The sequence below is a fragment of the Macrosteles quadrilineatus genome, unplaced genomic scaffold, assembly GCF_028750875.1.
Source record: "Macrosteles quadrilineatus isolate MER2022 unplaced genomic scaffold, UCM_ALF_1.0 Scaffold_4__1_contigs__length_99947679, whole genome shotgun sequence".
Lineage (NCBI taxonomy): Eukaryota > Metazoa > Arthropoda > Insecta > Hemiptera > Cicadellidae > Macrosteles > Macrosteles quadrilineatus.
Window position 1 is genome coordinate 21,348,662 of NW_026542597.1, and position 15,048 is coordinate 21,363,709.

A 15,048-nucleotide genomic window follows, 5' to 3' on the forward strand; every position below is an offset into this window, starting at 1 on the left:
ATTTGAATGCTGTAATGCCATCATGAAATTGTGATGAATAAAATATGTATCATAATAATCATTCTACTTCTTTGCAGCAAGAGGTACAGTTTGTCCTTTTTTCTGAGGCTTCCCAATATTCTCGGCTTCCTCAATGGTATCAGGAAGAGGTGTGTTGAGAGTTTCAGGGCAGGTCAGGGTGAGCATACCACCCATAATTGAGACCAGGGAAAATAATATCATCGGATTGAAGTACATGCTCTGTAACAGTAATGACATAAACAATAACGATAACATAATAATTGTAATAAGTATAACAATATAACAGTATTAGGATTTTTGGAAATTGAATTTCTTAATAAAACTTCAACGATAACAGTCAACTACCCTTTGGATTTAATTTGGCCATAATGTACCTACTTAAGAGTTACTCTCTTATTTTAGTACAAATACAGTAAACACAAACAGTTAACTTTCTGTCTACTTTTCAGTTTAAGCAGGTAAATAAATGAGAGGCAATCATGAAATTTTTAAATTGATTCAGGTCATTCAGGAACTAATTGTTTAAGTGTGTTTGCTCTCTTAGTAATGGCAAATTTGCCTGTTTGTTAATTTTTTTTAAGTCACCGGAATTGTTTTAAAAACCAAACTCATTGGGTTAACCTCGAAACTACAAGATAGATTTGGACTAGTATAGATTTGGGATACATTGTCAGCAGCTGTAATATTTGTGAGTTGCGCCACAGCCACCTCTAATACAAGGACGCGGCGAGTGAAAAGCGGCAACGTCGCATCAGTGTCTTGGCGTTCGGTCGTTTTACCATTACAGTGAATGGAGGAGTCGCGTACTCGACGTACATAATCGCGTTTCTACTACCTTTAATCATTAGTAATGGCATTAAACTTCTTACTACAGCATGCCAGATAGATGTGATGTGCCTGGATGCAAGAATAATTACGATAGCTCAATTAAAAATGAATAATACATACAGTGTTCTAAGATTCTACTTGATCCACCGCATAAGCAACAATTAATTGCTTTCTGCTATTCTTCGATCAAATTAGACATCTAAAAAATATTCTCGTTTTTGTGTGAAACATTTTTCACGAATATGACCTTAGATTAAATTTGTAAAAAAATGTAAGAATAAGACAATGATTCGTGTAAATATAGACGCGAGAAACAAGTTTTAGGTAGTAATGCCGTACTATTTCCTTGTTTATTTGTCTATCTTATTGATAAATGCTGTTGTTAAGTGATTAAAATAACTTAAATAAATGCCACTTCAAAGAAATAAGCCGGTGTTTCTGTTAAGTAGGCCTACTAGTAAAAAATATGTAACCTACTGCACCATCTAACAATTAAAGCATCATAGTCCAGTCTGAATGTTGATGTGATAAAGAATTCTATTAATATTGTGGAAAGCCATATGGAGGCCTAGCTTCTGAAATCGTTTACAAAATGGCAAACGTTTTTCTTAGTAATTATTCAAAGAAAATAAATTATTTAGTCAGTATGCCTTCAAAATGAAAACTTCAAATTTTGTTGTTGCTAACTTATGGTTTCCTCAGGTAGACTAAAACATAATATTCCTATTAAAAATTTAAAATTAATTTTATTTTAGCAAATTGTTAGATGTTAGTCTCTACAAATCCCAAAGTCTCTACAAATATTGAAGTGGCAATAAGTTAGTCCTACTGTATAACTATTCTTGGTATAGTAGCTTTATTTTGTAAAATTTAAGCACAGTCTGTCTAGTAGTTTTTACTATGTTGAATAACACACATATATACAGACACCATGAGATTGTTATATAATAGTGTAGATTAACAAATTAACAAAGGAAATATTTAAAGTTCATCTATTTCCACATTCATCGTACTTACAATACGATAAATGCAACCAAAAACATTATGTTTGTATATTTTTAGTTTTAGACATATTGCGGTATGTTGCAATTTTTCACTAAATAAACAACCTAGATTACAATTTTGTCCATTTTACCATACCTTAAAATCTACTAAAATATGTTATTACGTATTTAAATACTTTCATTCATTGATACAGAGCAGCAATACTCTCATTGATGTTCATAGCCTAGCGCGTGTGAAGACGGACGCAAAGGGGGTGTGATTGCGGCGTTGCCAGTTCGAACGTCGCGGCCTTGTATTAGAGGTGGCTGTGGTTGCGCCCACCCAGGGAATTTCAACCTCTTTTGGGTCAGGCTGGACATTCCAGCCACAAGTGTTTAGAGGTTTCCACCTCGTTTTTACAGGATCTGCGTAAGTCTGTCTGTAACCTTCCGATGGTTCTAGGGTGTTTCCTAATAGAGTCGTGCCCAGTTAGCATCCCTACTGGGTAGTCTGATTTCCCCCTTAGTCTCAGCAAGCCTTTCCATTCCTTCCATTTTTTGTGGGCCTTAGTCCTGGTTTGGTGCTCCTGGGAAGGTCTCTGCCTTCTGGAACTTAACCCAGTCTTGGACTTTGTTCCAAAACTAATCAGGCACGGCTAGACTTACAATGAGAGGTGTCTGCTGAGTGAGAATAGAGCCAACTCGTCCCACCATGGAGCAGCAGGCCAGCAACGTCTGGCGCAACTCTGTTGGGAACACTTCAGCTGTGTAGACGTACAACACTGTCAGTGTCAGAGTAGAGGCAAACTTGGACGTGAGGAACAAGAACACACCCAACACCACTTGACCTACGACAAAACATTAGGATAAACGATAAAGTTAAGCCATGGAAATGAGAAGGATAGGATAGGAAGAGAGATGTAGGCTTATGAAAAGTTACCATAGGGTAGCGGCTACATATACCCAGGAATATATTGAGGTTAAAAGAGAAACCCCAGATATAAACAGCAATAGATAATATTTTCAATATATACATGATGTACATACAATTTTAAAGTTGTTTTCTACAAATTTGTTCATGTTCTGAATCATTACAACAATTTACAACCTATAGTTGTCACAGATGTATTAGTCATCTAAAATATACAAAAAAACAAAGTGTTGCCTGACTGAGAAAAGATAAAAGAGAGGCTCAAAGATATATTTTGCTGTACACAAAGCGTTTCAACACATACACAATCCAACTAATATATTTTTGCAGACTTTTTTTATATCACAATCTTAAGTTAATTCATCCATTCTTTAGTTGGAAAATATTACTCTATTACTCTAAATCAATGAGCGTTTTCTATGCAACTTTACTCTTACCCTTGCTAACAACCATGAGAAGAAAGCAAGTTACGCCACAGAGGAAGAATGACCACGCGGTGGTGCCTTGTCTACCCAGCAATGGCCAGTCAGGTAGCCACAGACTGGCTACATAGGCTGGTACCTCTATCAGGCTGACCAATACGAAGGACACGTAGCGGTTGCTGCTCTCAAACAAGGTGGTGTACTGGGAGATACCGTAGTAGGAGAAGATGGAGGCCATCCTGGAATAGATAAAATAAGATTAGATTAAGTTCTTTTTTACTTGTTCAAAATGGGGTGAGTGATTTTAATGCGAAGATGAGATAACGTTGACTGTTGAAAGAACGAGAAGTCAGCTTTGTTACTGCCTAGGATCAACAGATTTTTTAGAGAGGAGCATTCATTTAAAACCCAATAATTCTGAACAGGTATCAAGTATTAAATTATTTAAAAGATATCAACTCATCTCAGAATTTAACCGGTGATATTCTAATTATCAGGCAAAGACCTACCTCAACCACTCAGCTACCCAACTACTTAATAATTAAAAAAATTTCCACAGAAAAGTAAGGTTTCGTTGAGTTGAATTGAACTATAGGTAACAAAAAAAATATGATACCCCGCCGCAGCAAATGTCATATTTATTCCTTATTTACATTCGTTTAAAGAGTACTTTGGTTTGCTGCTACAAGGAAGGTAATTACAGGTTTTTATAGTTAAATGTCATATGTATAGTATATGAACGATAACATTTTCCAGCTTTATAAAAATATGTTCATAAACAAGCAAACGGCAACAGTTTATTCTGATTCACCATAAAAATAACATGGACTTTTGAAATTTACAGTTTTTTTTTAAGCTTCTCCTTAATGATTAAGCGCATGACAATGCTTCAATATACTAAATCATTGGGTCTTTAAGCTCTACAAAATGGTTTGAAAAGGAATTGAAGATTTTTATATTTTTAGGGTAAAAAATGGGAAAATCCCCACAAACCCACATTATCATAGTCTGATCATGCTGGTTTTGTAAACTCATTGAAATATGTAGGTTTACACTATAATAACTTAAATTTCATATCATCAAAATTGGATCATTTTTGCAGGAGTTATCCTGCTAAATGACACATTATAAATATCTAATATTATAAAGAAGAGGTGGTGTCTCTGTCTGTCTGGTAAAACTACTTACCAACACAAGGCGAGGGCGATGAATCGACACATGATGATACGGGATTTCAAAACCGCCGTTAGTCGGCTGGGTTTTGGTGCTTTTTCTGACTGCTCTGTTGGTTTTAGGCTTTTGTCTTTCTAGAACACACCATCCACGGTTTTACTGTGTGATGATCAAGAAACAAAGCATCTCATACAGAGAGAAAGGCCTTTTTTTTAATTTTAAATTCATTTTTAGCCTATTTTAATTTATAAAGGGATTCTGCACATCTACAGGAAAATATCAGAAAAATAAGTGTAGATTTTTCCTGCGATGCACACCAGCAAGTAGTTTTCAAGAAATACGCTTGTCTATTAATAGAAAATTGCTTCTTCTATGGTACAGTATACTATGATAGTTAGTTAATGGGCGTGTAACAAATTATTAATACAGTAAGTTGTCCTTTGAGTTTGGCTAGATTAACTGTTAAGGTTTAAAAAAGGTACTGTACATCATTCTACAGCCACACACTCTGAGGTGGCAAGTAGCGCCAACATAAACATTGGAATGTAATGCCTACTTCTAGACATTAAACACTGAAAGAAAATAACATTAGGGTGATTGGTGATCGTACATTTTGATCATGAGTATTAAAAACATATCTGATAACAAAAATAAAAATGCATAAGAAACTACATAGGCCTACCCTGAGTGTGCGCGTTACGCAGCTGGCTCAGAACACTCGGCAACTTGTCTTCAGTGTTGTTCATCTTGGCCATCCTGCCGAAGATTTTCTCAATGTCATCTACTCGATCTTGAGTGTGCAACCATCTAACTGACTCTGGAAGGAACCTGAAAACATTTCAAAACCAGCCACTTATTAATTGTGTTGGAGATGGAAAGCTTAATTACCTTTCTAACTTTAGAAATCCTTAGAAACTTTAGAAACTTTAAAACTTTAGAAATTTAGGTGTTATTTGTTATTCAACTACATTTCCGCCATGGGTTTTCTTGTTTTCTGAACACAAAATTCAATTTTCTTTTCAAACATGTATTTTAGGGACACATCCGAAAAGAGAACAGGTAAAAAGTAGAAAAATGCATGTGTAGAGTTTTGATTTTGGAATTCATGAAGAATCCATTCATCCAAAAATCACCTGATTATAGCCATCCATTAAACCTTGGATGGGCCTCTCTACCAAATTGTGCTACAGGGGAACTCCTCATAAACACACACCAGACCTGAAGACATGAGAATGCTCGATCTACGATGCTGTTTCCTGACTAAGACAACGACTTATGTTACTCATGATATTGATCGGACCTAACAAATCTATTATAGCCAATAGGGTGTCCCGTAACTCTCTGGACACATGTATATGGCGTTATTGCTTAGGTCAAGACAAACACATTTCACCATAGGAACATGTGTCTGTGGTGTCTAGTTTACCGACTGTCGGCATTTATGTGTTTTTTACAAAAACATTAATAACTCCTAACGGTTTGAGATACAGCGTTGAGATTTTGCAGAAATGTTATTCTTATTAGGGTTTATTTTTGTTTAAAATTATACTAAAAAATCATTAACCGTTTCAAAATGGCAGCCATTTAAACAATGCTAATACTCCTTTTACGTTGTTTAGCATTGTTTAAATGGAGAAAAGTGGTCATGCATTTGGAAAAGAAGACATTTCCCTGTTATTATTTATCCATTTTTACGAATAAGGTATCATTGAAAACTACATAAAATTTACTAACTTTTTTGTCTTTTGCAAGTTTTTTGTAAAGTTAACGGTTTTCGTAAAATTTGGCATCAAATATTTTATATGGCTGCCATTTTGAAACGGTTAATTATATTTTAGTATAATTTCAAACAAAAATAAGCCCTAATAAGATTAACATTTCTGTAAAATATCAACGCTGTATCTCAAACCGTTTAGGAGTTATTAGTGTTTTTGTAAAAAACACATAAATGCCGACAGTCGGTAAACTAGACACCACAGACACATGTTCCTATGGTGAAATGTGTTTGTCTTGACCTAAGCAATAACGCTATATACATGTGTCCAGAGAGTTACGAAACACTCTGTATAATAACACTTTCAACTCCTCAAAAAAAAAAATGCTAACAACGTAGACTAGAACAACAACAACAATGTTTTCCACGTTACTACTTGGTTTAGAGGAAGTCGTGGCATTATCATTTGGATAAAATCCATTGGTGAATGGCAGTATTTTAACCCAGGGGGACCAAAGTCCCGTGCTCTACCACTAGACCAGCTCGCTCCCCAGGTTCTCTCAAGTGCTGCTCATAACAGTGATAGTTTTTAGACATCACTGCTTTATCTTTATCATTAGATTGTTATTGAGGATTTTGTCGTATGATAGTATGTCACATATTCAAATCTGTTTATTATTTTTGTGCAAAATGTGTTTTTCTCACCAAAGAATGAGCACCAGCAGCAGTGAAGGTATGTAGAGAGCTCGCAACATCAGCCTCCAGTCAGCCATTGCCCACATCACCAGGGCTAGCACAACCTCTCCCAGGGCGAAGTAGACACAAATCAGCAAACTGCCCAGCAGACGCTTTTTTGGGGCAAGAGTCTCCAGACCTGTGCAAAGCAAATGAATTTTTCTGAGAAAATTTATGGTTGAGTATCTCAAATATAGGGCAGATCGCCAGTCAGATCATCGAGTACACTCAGGGAAACATACTTTACTTTAGACTTTTTAGTTAATTTCTGTAGGGTTTACTAATTTAAAATTGAGTATATTATCATTGACAATTATGTTTCTGTTTTACTCTTTAAAACTCTGTTAAAATAAATAAATTAGTTTTTTGCCATTTATCTCGGAATACCATTATTTATCTCGACCAATTGTCTGGGATTTAAGTGGTTTTACAGATTGCTCGTTTTTTAAATATGAAGTTTGCTAGTTTGATTCAAAGTGACGTCATGTCTGATCTCAGAAATCATATGTCATGAGTCAAAGTTTTCAAAATTCTGTTCTTTGGATATAACTGGAAAATGTGGTGATTGGTTTGTAGAGATTGCAGATTTGTTGATTTTACATGGATATGAGCCTTAGGGAGTAGTTCTAGTTCTGGTAGGTGGGCGGAAGAATCAGGTTGTCTGAGGTGGTCAAGTATATTCTTTAGATTTTGTAGTTGTATGTACACAAAACAGGGAGGTTCCTCAAAGGGTTTCCTATGTCACTCTTGACAAAGTCCTCCAATGAAAGAAAAAAAATGTTATTGTGTTAGCTGAGTTTTCAGTGTATAATGGTGTAATGATATTTTTATGGTAAGCTAGTTGTTATATATTTACTGAATTCTCAGTCTTCTGGTGAGAGCCTCGTCAAGCTGGTATTTACACTATTAACAAAGACAGACGTTTCACCCATTCTATGATGAGGCATCCTCAGCAGGGGCAATGCTGAGACTGCAAGGGCAGGACAATATACAGGGTTAGTAAAAAGTGTGGAGACCCCCTGTTATTTTTTTAACGGTCCATACTAGAAAAACTAAACTCGGCACACCTTTATGGCATGTTATGAAGTACTTTTTGGGCATAACCATCACTTGGTGTATATCCCCGAAATGGGGGATTTTGGGGGAAACTCAAAAATTTCAAATACAAAGACCTATCGAGTGACCCCTCATTTTGAAGGTCCTGGTATAAGAAAACAAAAAACGCAAACTAGAGGTCTTTATCTCAATCCAGTAAAAAATGGCAGCCAATTGAAATTCTCAGAAGTTGAATTTAACTTGCAGCTTTCCAAGTCTGGAGACCCCCTGTAAATTTTGTAACGGCTCACACTAGGAAAACTAAACTCTACACACCTTTTTGGCATGTTATGAAGTACTTTTTAAGCCTAATAGCTACTTGCTTACCAAACCCAAAATGGGGGATTTTGGGGGAAACTCAAAGATTTCAAATACAAAGACCTATCGAGTGACCCCTCATTTTGAAGGTCATAATAAAAGAAAACTAACAACGCAAACTATAGGTCTCTATCTTAACACAGTAAAATATGGCAGCCAATTGAATATAAAATTGCAAGTTATTTCCAATTTGTAAACGTTTCAATCAGCTTCCATTTTTTACTGAACTGAGATAGAGACCTCTAGTTTGCGTTGTTGGTTTTCTTTTATTATGACCTTCAAAATGAGGGGTCACTTGATGGTGCTTATCATTTAAAACTTTTGAGTTTCCCCCAAAATCCCCCATTTTGGGTTTGGTAAGCAAGTAGCTATTAGGCTTAAAAAGTACTTCATAACATGCCAAAAAGGTGTGTAGAGTTTAGTTTTCCTAGTGTGAGCCGCTACAAAATTTACAGGGGGTCTCCAGACTTGGAAAGCTGCAAGTTAAATTCAACTTCTGAGAATTTCAATTGGCTGCCATTTTTTACTGGATTGAGATAAAGACCTCTAGTTTGCGTTTTTTGTTTTCTTATACCAGGACCTTCAAAATGAGGGGTCACTCGATAGGTCTTTGTATTTGAAATTTTTGAGTTTCCCCCAAAATCCCCCATTTCGGGGATATACACCAAGTGATGGTTATGCCCAAAAAGTACTTCATAACATGCCATAAAGGTGTGCCGAGTTTAGTTTTTCTAGTATGGACCGTTAAAAAAATAACAGGGGGTCTCCACACTTTTTACTAACCCTGTATATACAAGCTCGATTTACCCTGTTTTGGTAGTCTCTGCTTTGCCACTGAGGATACCTCATCATAGAATGGGTGAAACGTCAGTCTTTGTAAATAGTGTAAAATACTAACTTGACTACTTGACTTTCACCGAAAGCCTGTCAATTCAGTGATGACACCTGCAGATTACACCCACGAATGAAGACCACTATTACTTTATTCTAAACATCGAAATCCTTCTACTATCAACCATTCACTTACCGAGAATGAAGGCAGGAGAGTACACAGCTCCTGCCATGAATCCATCCAAACACTCCATAATGAGTGACATCGTGTAGTTCACAGAGAAAGATCTGATAACTCCTGTCACAGCCAGAAATACACAGCCGCATACCAGCACTGTCTTCCGACCAACCCTGTTTGAAGTTTTGAAGGTTGAATAACTAAAGAAACTTTTCAAAGTGAAAATGAGATTCACAAATACATTGTATACAATTATTTTTGGAAATAAATGTTAATTTGTCCTCCTGATCATTACAAAGATGTACATCTTGTACATCGTTTTGCTATACTGTTTGAAAGTAGCTTCCTCCTGTACTACTGATCTAGTCACACTGAAAATCCTCATTTGGTTGGCACGATTACCAAAGGATAATCACATTACTCCCTATTAATTTTCCTATTTTTATATTTATAAATAATGCTGTGATTGTGTTGCATTACTTCCACAGTGCTTGCCTATGGTAATTTCAACGTTCAAAGCTGCTGGTTCGATCCTGAGAAAGGTTATAGTAGCTTTTTGAGGGTTCAAAACTGAACCCAGCTGTCCTTGATCGTTCTTGGCTAATGCATCAGCTTGTTTTAGCCAGTAAGAAAGCTAAACAAGGCATCTCACTTCATTTCACCCATCCTTCACTCATATTTGGGTATGTCCCCGTCTCAATTAGTAATACATACTATAATGTACAACTTCCTGCTTACCTGTCAGATATTAATCCAGCAAGCGGAATGCCGATGAAGCCTGGGATCACACAGACACTACTGAGGAATGTAAGCTTATACTGATCTTCAGGACAGAGGATTTCAAACTGAAACACAATGTTTGGACTTGGTGAATAACGAACCAAAGAGAAGTCTGCTTCCATCAAAATAGAATTTTGTCATATTTGTTTACTGACAATCGTTGACGTAAACTGCAGCAGCCAGGAAGAACTATTGGCAATTATTTGATGAGTCTTCTCAGGATGAAGGAAAATAATTGGGAAGATATTAAAAGACTATGGGAATCACTATTATGAGTTTAATTTATGGGTGATTGAAGAAAATAACACGAGAGGGTTAAGTTGTATGAGGGTGACCAGTGACAAGATTCATGATTGGACCAAAATATAACACCAGATGAAACACACAGGGTGAAAATCAACAGAGTCTTGTAAGTGAACTCACATCTGTTCCTATGGTCTTGGTGGGTTCAGAGAACACCCATTCATCGCAAGTGACCGTCACATTCTGGTTAAACATGTCAGCAGAACACACAGTTTGGTTATTGACCACAGCCGCAGACAGAGGTTGATATCGTAGACACTCATGGGGAACGTGATTGTTTGCTCGATCAGTGAAAGGAACTGCTGCATGGAGCCAGGGTGCGTTGAAGTCTGCTGTATTGGGAGAGTCCTCACACTCAGGAACAAGACATCTGAACAAGCAAGGCAAGGTAAGTATAAACGCCACGCCAAAATACCAATAAAGCCAGATGGTTCATCATATTTCTCTATTCTTTTGATCAGGGCTGCTTTTATAAAAGGTTAAGTTTGTTTGGGGAGCAAGGAAGAGAAAAGTTCCCTAAGAGGAAGGGAAGAGGGGCACAATTTTCTCTTGGGCCATATAGCACATCACATGAAAACTGCAGGCCTGCTTATAAAAAAAGTTGTTTTTTCATAAAAGAGTATCACTGGACAGACACAAACACAAGAATAAGTAAATAACAAAATAATTACAGTGTATAAATGAATTGTTATGTTTAGCATGTACTAGTTTTAAGTTGGTAAAAATAACAATTAAATATATACAAGTTACATAAACCTTGAAACTGTTTTCAGAATTTTCAGCCACGGAGAAGTAAGGTACAGAGGAAACTCGCTTATGGGACAATCATTTGATTTCAGCTATAGTGCTATTGTGCGTTGTGTTCAAACACACTTTTTCTTCCTAGGACAAAAGGCACGAGCCCGAAATTGTTTTTCACATTACTTCATGCTAGACCTTGGGGTTGCGGGCATTATCACTTAGATAAAATCCTTTGGTGATTCGGCGGGATTTGAAACCGGGGCCTCAAGGACCGAAGTCCCGCGCTCTAACCACTAGACCAGCTCGTTCCTCCTGTACAAACTAGGAGAAATACTTGTGATTATAAGGAAGAACACCGAGCAAGGAACAATAAGCAAAAATTCCTATCGCACAGGGTACAGGGTCTTCCTCAACCATGAGTGTTGTAGGACATGAGGACGATGGTCGGTGTTGGACTTTACCCAAGTTAACAGTGCGACCATTGCTAACACCATTTACGTGTAACATTGAATGTTTCCTCTGTACTTTAGTTCTCTGTGTTTCAGCTGAGCCGCGTTTACGAGGCCAGTTGGCATGGTAGGCAGTTTACCTGCCCCATGGAACTTGAAATTAGATAACTTGTCAACTTGTCACATAACCTGGTTTCCTACCTTCTGCTCTTGTGTAAACATGGATGGCAAATTTATAAGGTAGAGTATTCAATCCAAGCCATTATCTTCTCTAAGGTAAGTTGGATTAACTTAGAGCTAGCAGCAGTCTGTAAATTTGCTTTTGACTTAACTATTTTAATACTACTCAATACACCATGGTATTAGAAGCAACAGCTTTGATGTCATTCAGAAATTTGATCGATTCAAATGGTCCATTGGTGCACAGACCTGTGTGGTATACTCATTGTGGTGAAGATGTACTCCGTGGACCGGAAACCACACATGATGATAGGAAACATTAGTACAGTGAAGCAGAATGCCTGGTACTTGCCAAACTGTCCCAGGTCCTTCAGCATGGAGTCCAGATCCATCATCTGAATAAAACACAGCACACACTTAATCAAGAACTTTTTTAGATAAGAGGTTGGCTTTTAACCTTAGATTTGCCCGTCCACATAACGAGTAAACTAAAATATGGCAGTTTTAGTGATACGTGGCCGCTGGGAGTTAGTTGTAGCGCATGCTGAAAGCGGTCATGTATCACTAAAGTTGCCATATCTCAGTTAATAATCGTCCAATCTTAAAAAAATAAGGTGTCAATCAATTTGTAATGAAATTTCCTTATAAAAGTTATTTGTAAAATTAACGGTTTTCGAGTTATTCTAGAAACAATATTTTAAACGGTCGCCATTTTGTTTTATGAATTCTAAAAATGGTCATAATTTTTTTGTAGCTTTGTCTAGTTGTCATAAATGTTTGTGCAAAGTTTCCATTTCGTATGTTTAACCATTCTTTATAAAAAAAAATAATAACTGAAAAAAACAAAATGATGGCTGTGTGAGTAACTAAGGACTTCCGGACAATTTAAATATGATATTTAGGTATGTTTCTTACCCAGGATCTATGCCCTAAAATATTGGTAGAGAGTTCCAGGACACCCTGTATATTAAATAATAAATCAAATTGTTTCCATATTGACCTTCAGATAATTATTGTTTAATAAATCAAATTGTTATAATTTATCGAATTCTTAATAACCTTGGTATTTCATTTCTGGTATAATACAAATTCATTCAAAAGAGTTTGTAGTAATTATAGTAAGTAAAAAGCCACTACAAAAGATTCACCATTGAAGTGCAACACTAAAATTAGTATGTTATTGTGCAAGTAGAGTCAGTGTATATTTAAGGTTGTTTTCAGCACTGGAAGAACTGTAAACAGTACCAGGAACGTCCCCTAAGGACTTCTGGGAATAATTGTATTCTACAGGGCCCACTCAATTTTTATTTAACATCAAGCTTCCACTGCCAACGCTCTGTTGTTTATTTTTATTCACTTTGTTCTTCCAACCCAGGGGCAACCAAGATTTTTAAAGAACCAATCATCAGTTGAAAATCATTTGAGAATGTTGCAAGGAGAGGAGAGTAATATATATTTAAATATAAGTCTGAGTATTTTTCTTTTTTTCTTTACAGAAGACATCAATTATCTTTTTAATTTTGATGTTTCCTGGGTATCTGCTCTGTGGTATTTAGTTGTGTTGTTGTACAAAATAAAATGAACTTTATTTAAAGACATAATACATCTAAAGAATGAATATTAAAATGTGAAATTCTTCACATAGGGTTTATTTGATGACAAATTGTCTTTAGAGGCTTATTCTATAATTCTGATGGTCAACATTAATTTTGGTAATATACATATAAGTAAATGTGATTATGAAAATGTAAAATGGTTAACATGAAACATATTAATGGGAGAAGATATGTGTCAGATTGCTTAGGCTGGACGCACACTGATCCAGCATTTCACCTGAAGCAAAATGTTGCTTAACGATTTGCTTTAAGCGTTTTGTTTCTTTGCTTCTCCAGTGTGCGAGAGGTTCAAGCATGATGCAGCATTTGGTTTCAAGTAAAAATAAATATTATTTGTACTGGTACTCTACGGTATTGTTTTAACATGTGTGACGAGGAAGTCAACGTAGCTATTGCTGTATGTCAGTTTTTGCAAATGCTAAACTAAGAAAGAAAACATGGAGTTCATTCAAACAATCAGATGATAGACATTAATGCTCTCAGAAATTAAATCAGATCCAGGGAAATTTTACAATTATTATTGTCAAATACTTGCTACACTATTTTATTGGAAGGGTTTTTAATAACGTAAGTGATATCGTTAGAAATTATTATTTGATAATGTCGTGATGGTTATAAATAATGAACTAAATAACATGGGTTATTTCTTAATTATCTACTACCTGTATGGTTATCAAAGTGGTAGCAAGAAAAATTAAACAACAATGTGGGAAATTCAAAAAAATATAATTTTTAAGTTGTAATGAAACTCTAAAATGCATTTTTCAAAGAGTAATTTTGTAAACAACAAAAGATCGATTGAATTTTGAAAGCCACCAAAGCTTTACTAGCTAGAAGGGATTTGGCGCATGCGCAGAACATTTTGCTCCTTGAAACATCAAACATCGTGCTGTATGGGATCCATTCGTCGAGCAACTGCTCAAATGTTTCAAGGCGTTGCGAGGCGCCTCGCAACGTTTGCTTGATCAGTGTGCGGCGTCCCATTGAAATACATGGAGCGCTCGTACCCAGCGAAACATTTTGCCTCGCAACACTTGCTTCAGGTGAAATGCTTGATCTGTGTGCGTCCGGCCTTACGTGAAGACAACAATCATCATTTCAGTTTCTATGTTTCCTCTGGTATCTGAAATTTTCTGTGGTATTTATTTGTGTGATTGTATCAATATAAACTGTATGTTAAGACACTCATACGTGACTAATAGTACAGGCGCTAGGTGCAGTTGAGTATGCATGAAAAGAGTCACAGAGATTTTGACTTTTGATTTTGGTAATGGGGACCTAGGTGAGTGTAAAAACCCATGTCGTCGCCTCCAGGGGTGGTCGACAACATAGGGGGGGGTACGCAAAGTTGTGAAAAACGTTAATCAGAAAACCGCTTTTAACTTGAAAATGTGTAAAACTCCCTTGTTATTGAACGTAAGTAAAAAGATTCATTTAAATTGACTTTTGATTTTGGTAATGGGGACCTAGGCCTAGTTGAGTGTTAAAACCCATGTCGTCGCCTCCAGGGATGGTTAACAACATAGGGGTGGCGGCGCAAAGTTGCAAAAAACTTTAATCGGCAAACCACTTTTAACTCCCTTGTTATTGAATGTAAGTAAAAGATTATTTTAAATTGACTTTTTGTAAGTAATGGGGGCCTAGGTGAGTGTAAAAACCCGTGTTGTTGCCTCCAGGGGTGGTCGACAACTTAGGTGGGGGCGCATGTGCATATACTTTACAGCCGCATATGTAACTGACTCAGGTATAC

At 36.4% G+C, this 15,048-nt stretch overlaps 1 protein-coding gene across 1 annotated transcript in view; it reads right to left on the reverse strand.

Annotated features, from left to right (window-relative positions):
- The window catches only part of LOC128992796 (organic cation/carnitine transporter 2-like), a 21,808-nt gene continuing 6,760 nt past the window's right edge, over positions 1-15,048 (reverse strand). Inside the window, exons 3-13 of the mRNA XM_054416536.1 lie at positions 11,932-12,077; positions 11,388-11,537; positions 10,433-10,682; positions 9,968-10,074; positions 9,248-9,402; positions 6,778-6,946; positions 5,041-5,186; positions 4,378-4,492; positions 3,201-3,424; positions 2,499-2,680; positions 1-240 (exon numbers count right to left, since the gene is read on the reverse strand). Coding sequence (XP_054272511.1) covers positions 64-240; positions 2,499-2,680; positions 3,201-3,424; positions 4,378-4,492; positions 5,041-5,186; positions 6,778-6,946; positions 9,248-9,402; positions 9,968-10,074; positions 10,433-10,682; positions 11,388-11,537; positions 11,932-12,077 — 1,821 coding nt within the window. The 3' untranslated portion in view covers positions 1-63. The remainder of the gene's footprint in view (positions 241-2,498; positions 2,681-3,200; positions 3,425-4,377; positions 4,493-5,040; positions 5,187-6,777; positions 6,947-9,247; positions 9,403-9,967; positions 10,075-10,432; positions 10,683-11,387; positions 11,538-11,931; positions 12,078-15,048) is intronic.